This window comes from Vigna unguiculata, chromosome 9 (assembly GCF_037176805.1).
Source record: "Vigna unguiculata cultivar grain cowpea cultivar isolate G323 ecotype 2 chromosome 9, ASM3717680v1, whole genome shotgun sequence".
Lineage (NCBI taxonomy): Eukaryota > Viridiplantae > Streptophyta > Magnoliopsida > Fabales > Fabaceae > Vigna > Vigna unguiculata.
The window spans coordinates 16,970,580-16,978,155 of record NC_140800.1 but is presented as its reverse complement, the minus strand read 5'-3'; the positions used below and the strand labels follow the sequence as shown (position 1 = coordinate 16,978,155).

General features: G+C 38.5%; 1 protein-coding gene across 1 annotated transcript; it reads right to left on the bottom strand.

The window, feature by feature from the left end:
- Positions 1–787: 787 nt before the first annotated feature.
- LOC146883632 (uncharacterized) lies at positions 788–3,951 on the bottom strand. The gene is made up of 4 exons (XM_085666664.1): positions 3,856–3,951; positions 1,698–2,091; positions 1,475–1,603; positions 788–1,338 (listed from the first exon to the last, which is right to left on the bottom strand). Exons 1-4 carry the CDS (start codon positions 3,949–3,951, stop codon positions 788–790), a joined length of 1,170 nt encoding a protein of 389 aa, XP_085522790.1.
- Between the last annotated feature and the right edge of the window lie 3,625 nt (positions 3,952–7,576).

Here is a 7,576-nt window from a genome sequence, read left to right as displayed (position 1 = left end):
TAATACATATGTGTTTATGTGAATTTGGACCCCAAAAACCATTGTTGAATGTGGGCCCATGATTTCCTTCCATTACCTAACGTATAACTTAACAACATAAAAGTTAACTTGAATGCTAAAGAAGAAAGACCCAAAAGCGGTTTTTTTCCCTTCTAGGCAAATGACTTTGGCTTATTACGGAAGTAGGCAGATTTTCAAAAAATTACGGAAGTAGGCAAAATGTTCTGGAAGTGCACGTTTTCGTATGAAGAAATTGTGTAGCCCCCAAACGTTGTTTGGTGAGAATTTGTCAACAAGCGAAATCGTGTGGGGGGTGAACGATCTTCAAAGGAAATCGTTGGGGGGCTGCACATTTTTACATGAAATCGTGCAGGGGGTTACGTTTTTGATTCAGTAATCGATTATTGTATGTTGTAATCGATTACTGCATGCGTTGCAGTTTTCTGGGTGTAATGTAATCGATTATAGACGAAGTGTAATCGATTACATGGTTAATGCATTATGTTCGAGTGAATTGTAATCGATTACAAAGGTATTGTAATCGATTACAGTCCAAATTTTTTAAAAAAAAAGGTGATTAAATTAGAATTGGATATAGAGGCGAGCATAATAATTTATTCTGATTTTATACAGTTTTTTGGTCCATCAAAGAATAAAGTATTTCAACTTATAGTTGATGAAGGCATAAGAAATATTAATGTTCATAAAAAATTGTCTTAGTTTTGACATTATAGAAAGAAGAAAAAAACATTAAAAAATAAATTAATTGAAATAAAAAATGTACAAATTATTGGCGAAATGGACATTGTCCCCTATGATGACCCTTAGTGTGACAATAAGAGCATTTTTTTGGCTTATCCGTAACGGGTTGATCCATTTCGTTATGGATCCTAGTCCTTGTAGGTCGTCCCGAAGCCTTGCGCCTAGTTTGGGGGTCTGGAGTGAAATTAGGACCTGTATATGTTGACCAATAGTCCTCATTTCGCAGGGGGTGGAATTGGACTTGATAAGCCTTATTTATGTTATCAAGGGTGTAAACTGGATCGATAAAATTTGAAAGTGGCATATGACCAAAATAACAAACAGCTATGACGTGATGACAGGGTAATCGACTAGCTTGGAAGTGACCACAATCACACCACCAATCATTTAATCTGACAGTGAATGAGATTGGTTTTGGTCGATAGTGATGGGGGCTCAATATCTCTTGCACCTCGAATTCTGAATTACTCGATCGTAGCGTTGAACATGTCAATATGCAGATTTCTGTTGATTTTGTTGGAGCAAGGCTGTGACATCTTCTGGATATTGATGGCCAGCTCTTAACATAGAGTCTGCCTTTAAGCCGCGTTCAACAAACCAAACATTTATGTTTTGAAATGTAATTTTCAATAGTGCACAGATAGGTAATGAGCGAGCCCCCTTAAGCACAGAGTTCATGTACTCCGCCAAGTTTGTTGTCATGTGCGTGTACCTACGTCCCCATCATAAGCCTGAGACCACTTATGTAAGGGGATTTTATCAATCCAAGCTACTGCTTGTGGGAATTGGGACCTCATAGCTGAAAGTTTTGCTTGCACGGTAGGTTGTTTGACTTCATAAGCTATGAAAAAGAAATATAAAATGAAATGAAAAAATATTATGTTTATAGGAAATATTTTGTGCATGTGGAATTTAAAGTTAGGAAAACGTCGTACCCAAGTGAATGAATTGTTTCTTGAGATCGGCATTTTTAAAACGGTTGTTGAAGTTGGAACCCAAATGACGTATGCAGTAGATAGAGTAAAGATTGTCTGATTCCCAGTCAATTTCTTCCAATCGTAGGGCTAACAAAATTCCCTTGCCTCTATCAGTAATTAGGCATAGATTTGGTTGAGGAGTTACATGCTCTCGTAGTAGTTGAAAAAACCAAATCAATGCCTCATTTGTCTCACCTTCTACTATTGCAAATGCCAAAGGAAATATGTTTCTATTTCCATCCTGAGCAATTGCAGTTAGCAAGGTGGCATGATATCTGCCTGTTAAAAAGGTTCCATCCACTTGAACAACAGGTTTACAATACTTAAAACCTTCAATGCATGGTCCAAATGTCTAGAAGCAACGTTCCATAATGTATGTAGAACTCCTATCCTCAACATCAACATTAATTGGAGGACCGGAAAGTTGAAAAATTGTCCTAGGATTGGTTTGTTTGGCAGTTAGTAACCATCTGGGAACTTCATTATAAGATTGGTCTCAATCACCATACTCCATTGTAATTGCTTTCTCCTTCGCAATCCATGCTCTTCTATATGTGACCGTGTATCCGTAACGACTTTTGATGTCAGCGACCAAGCTTTTGATGCGAATACTTGGATTTGTGCGGACCAAATGAAAAACAATGGAAGCAATTTGGGTCGAATCCAGATTGCAGTGATCTTGTGAAATTAATGTAGAGAAAGAAGTATGTGTACCATCAATGGACTTGATTTCCCAATGATGTCAGATTTTACTATAACTAGCCCTCACACGCCATTGACATTCATTGTTGTAATGGATGCATCGTGCAACATAAAGATGCGGTTTTGATTCTACCACATTGAAGCTGTATCCATTGGTGATGTGATAATGTTTGATGGCAGACATTGTTACCTCTTTTGAATCGAATTGCATGCGTTCTTGTAGTTCGACTTCCCCATAGGGATTGTAATCCATAGGAGGAACTGGAACAATTTCTTGATCATCTGCATTGTCTTCATAAAATCATCGAAAGTAAACTCTTCGACAATGTCTGGAATGACAGGTTCGTCCTCGATTGGATTAGACGAAGAAGATCCTCCATAATTCCACGAACTCATTATGAAAAGGTTGGTATGGAAATATAGATCCAAATATTTGAGATGGAAAAATAGATCAGGATATTTGAGACATGAAGCTTGGTATGCAGAGAAGTTTTGATAGAAGAAGCAATGGTAGTGTGGTAGAATATATAAGCGTTTTAGTCTGCAGAATCGAATGGAGTGGGTTGGAGTGCGAAAGGAGTGGGTTGGGGGTGCGAAAAGAAAAAAAAATCTCTTTTTAAGAAAACGTGCACCCCCTACACGTTTTCTTAGAGAAATCGTGTACCCCCCACACGTTTTCTAATAGAAAACGTGCACCCCCCACATGTTTTCTATTCAGAAAACATGCACTCCCCCTACACTTTCAATTTCAAAAATGTGCACCCCCATGACGTTTTCTTCTTACACCTTTTGATTCTCCGCTTCAGCGTGATTCCTGGACTACTGCACCTGCCATAATACTATTTCAACTTCACGCTTCTGCACTCACAATAAATCACGCTTCTGCACATTACTATTCAAAATAATGCATCCTTTTTTGTTGTGCATGATATTATTCACAATAATGGTGTGAGAGGGAATCTTTCATGCATCTACAACTTTAAAAAATAGTGTGAGATTCTTTCAGAAAGTTATTATTATTGAAGAGAAGGTTTGTGTGGTGAATAGAAGAAGCCATGTCGTGGTGTGCATAGAGGTGTAGGAAAATAGGTTGCTATTTTTAAGGCAAGTCATTTGGTACGTGAGAGAGAGAAATATGAAAAGTGAGGCATGTGAGTGAATAGTATGGTGAGGTAGTTTAAATAGCCATGGTAGGTGCAAGAGTTATTTCACATCACAACATACTTCATTGCTTTGCCATTGTAGTTGGATTTGCAGCGTATCAAAATTAATTTCTCCTCCGTCAATCTAACAGGTTCGGTCAATTTTATGATAATTTTTTTTGTGTTTGTTTTGTTAGTGATTAACTTTAAATGATATTCTGGTAATATTTTCTTATACTTTTATGTAGTTTATTATGGCTCAGAACAACAACCTGCCAGTAAACTTGTCTGTATTGCGTCATCAATACGATCACATCACCAACCAGATTTGGGAAGGAAACGAGAGAGTCCTCTGGCCACGACGCCATTCTATCTGGATTTTAAAACATACAGATCTTATTGACCCTAGGGTCAGAATGTTAATTGATGCAACTAGTTTTGGTCACGTTTTAAAAGTGAGTAATATGGAGATTAACCACCTCATGGTAACAGCATTATGTGAAAGGTGGAGGACTGAAACTCACACCTTCCACATGCCACTAGGAGAAACAATTGTTACCCTGGAAGATGTTTCACTACAACTGGGGGTGCCAATTGATGGTGAACCCGTCACCGGTGGAAGTTCTGGAAACCTGCTGCAATTGTGTCAAGATTTATTGGGGGATATTCCACCCGAAAATATGATTACAAGGAACCGCATAAAGCTATCATGGCTAAATAGTAGATTCCGAGAATTATCGGATGACGCAACCCTGGCTACCATTGGACAGTATGCACGAGCACACATCCTCATATTGATTGGCAGCATGTTGATGCCAGATACATCAGCCAATCTTGTGCACTTTATGTTCTTGCCATTGTGAAGAGAATTGGATCATATTTCAAATTTTAGTTGGGGTTCCGCAGTATTGGCATGCCTTTATCGTTCACTGGATCACAACACAAAATTTCAACAAGACAACATTGGTGGATGCATGTTATTGTTGCATTGTTGGGCGTGGGAGAGATTTACATGCATCTCTCCATAAATACAACCAGTCACGGAGGACGAGATTGTGGCTGGCCTTGTGTTCCCCTTAAGTGTGAGGTGGTGTTGCCAAACACGTTCCGTGTTCCATGACCAAACTACTGTGGTGGGGTTCCGAAAAAAATTTGATCAAATTCAACAAAAGCAGGTTCATTATCACCAATGCTCTACTATTTTTCTTCTTGAAATTCCCTTTGTTTTTTTTTTAAATATCAACATTAATTTTTGCAGTTTTTATGGACACCATAGCGACAACCACATGTTAGTCACATGATAATCATAAATGTTTCTCCAATTATTCGGGCATTGGTTCCTCTTATATGTTTTTTGACTGTTGAATTTCACCAAGTTGACCGGGTAGTCAGACAGTTTAGTTGGCGACAAAACATCCCATCCGACCGGATGAACCTGGATGAGGTTCACCGAATTGATCTCCGAGGAATGGGAGAAATTAATTGGAGGCAATATCACCATCGGTTTATCTTGCTATGGAATAATCGTCATAATTCCATTGTTCAGGGCGAACTTTTCACCAAAAGTGGCCATCTGCGTGATAACTCGCCCTACATGCAATGGTACATAAATCATACCATCCGGTATATCACGCCTATTGTGCAATCATCCGATGATGAAGTGAGAATCATTTTTTTATTCACTACATGTTAATTAAAGTTTTTTTTGTAATTGATTTTCAATAATATCAATTAATTTTTAATTTTGTTTTAGTATGACATGCCGGAGCAATATCAGAATCCGCATTCACATCAGCAGCTTCGTCCAGATACACCCTTTGCCGACCTCCTTCAGTCACAAAATCTAACTGCTGGTTTTGGGAATTGGGATCAAAGAATGCATCCTTCATCGTCATCTCAACAAGTCCCGACTTCATATCCAGCTATGGGGGTGTTCCATCACAAATGTTTTGGACATCATCACTAACTCCACCATTTGCATACCGAGGCGTCTCATCTTCACAACCATACTACAGACCAAAAATTCCATTTAATGTTTCAGAAGAAGGTTCTGAATCTGTGGAAGTGGAAGATACTGATGACGAAAGTGAGTCACCCCCTCCTCCCCCACAACCTGAGAGACGACCTTGACGACCGACACGAAGGCCACCATGCGGCACAGGCAGCCACCGTTGAACAATGTTTTTGTCAAATAAAGTTATCACATTATGGGAAAATATTGTACTATGTATGTGTACTATTTGAATATGACAATTGTATATGTACGTAATGAATTCAAGTTTTATAATTTTTTCTTTCTTGATTCACTCAATAATTGTGGAACTACTATGCTTATAAATACCACATCCCGACACTACACGAAATGCAAACTTTCAAGTGTAATCGATTACCATGAACAAAATTTGGACATCTCATACGAAGGTAATCGATTACCAAAGCCTGTAATCAATTACTGAAGTAACACGAACCCCCTCAAACATAAATCCTACCTTGGTAATCGATTACAACACAGCTCTAATCGATTAACAGGAGCACCTGCAAAATTATTTCTACATAGGTAATCGATTACAGAAACACGGCAATCGATTAACGAACCACCACGAGACCTGGAAAATAATTTTTGCCTTGGTAATCGATTAAAGAAACCCTGTAATTGATTACACCTCTACTAGGACCCACTAGAAAGTAATATTTGCCTTGGTAATCGATTACAGAAACTCTGTAATCGATTACAACTCTAACAGGAGCCACTGGAAATTAATTTTTGCCTTCATAATCGATTACCGAAACCCTGTAATTGATTACACCTCTATTAGGAGCCCCTGGAAAATTATTTTGAACGTCGTAATCGATTACACAAACCCTGTAATCGATTACGCGTCGTCTTCCACTATAAATACAACATTTTCTCTCTCCGCCACTGCACACCAAAAACCCAACCCGCACCCCCTTTCTCTCCTCCGTGATTTCACCATTGTGCCTTCATTTCTTAACCAAATCACCTCCCATCCGTTGCAATCTTTCTCATTTTCAATTCTCTACAAAACCCACCGATTAAAATCTTCATAAACACCCAAAAATGGCTAAATCTTCAAGGAAACGCAAGACTCAAGTCCGTGTTCGCCGCTGCCATGGTGCCGCCGTCAACGAACTTGAAGAAATAATTGCACCTTCATAACCACAGAGATTATTCTCTTCCGTAGCACAATATGAGAGGTATACTTCAAAATTTTCCTCTAGAGATATTATTGAACCCAGATATCCTGATGATTTTATTGCTGAGAAAAACTTTGAGTGCTATGATATAATGCACAACTTGGGATTATTACCTTTTTTGACTAATAGTCAATGTTATTATCCGGAGTTCGTTAGAGTATTTTATTCCAATTTACAAATTATTGATGAAGGGGTTATTCTTAGTGAAGTTAAGCATGTCAAGATTGGGCACTCAAGGGGTCTGTTTTGAGGGAAACATGGTGGAGGAATGGAGAGATGATTATTCGAGTCACAATGCAAAAATGATGATTTGTTGTGACAATGTAAATATTGGAGGAAGATTACCGGCAGGGCAAATGAAAGTGGAAACACGTATTCTGCACTACATCTTATGTCGATGCCTGGTGCCTCGATCAAATAACCTTGCCCAAGCTACTAAAGAAGACATTATCTTAATGTGGGCAATGCTGACCAGAAGGCAGCTTAACTGGGATCATGTGATTAGATATCGCATGAAAAAGGCATTAAGAGACAATGCCCATTTACCATATGCTAATCATATTATTGACATTTTGATTAAGTTTAATGTTCCTCTAGAAGATGAACCATTTGAGGAGATTAATTGGAGAACAGGTCCAATTGGTGCTGAAGTGATTCATTCCTTTGGTTTTGTAAAAAACCAAAATGGTGAATGGATTCATAAACGTGATATGCAGGATGCACCTATTCATGATGATCGCACACCATCTCCACCGCCTCAGCCTACCCAAGATGCAT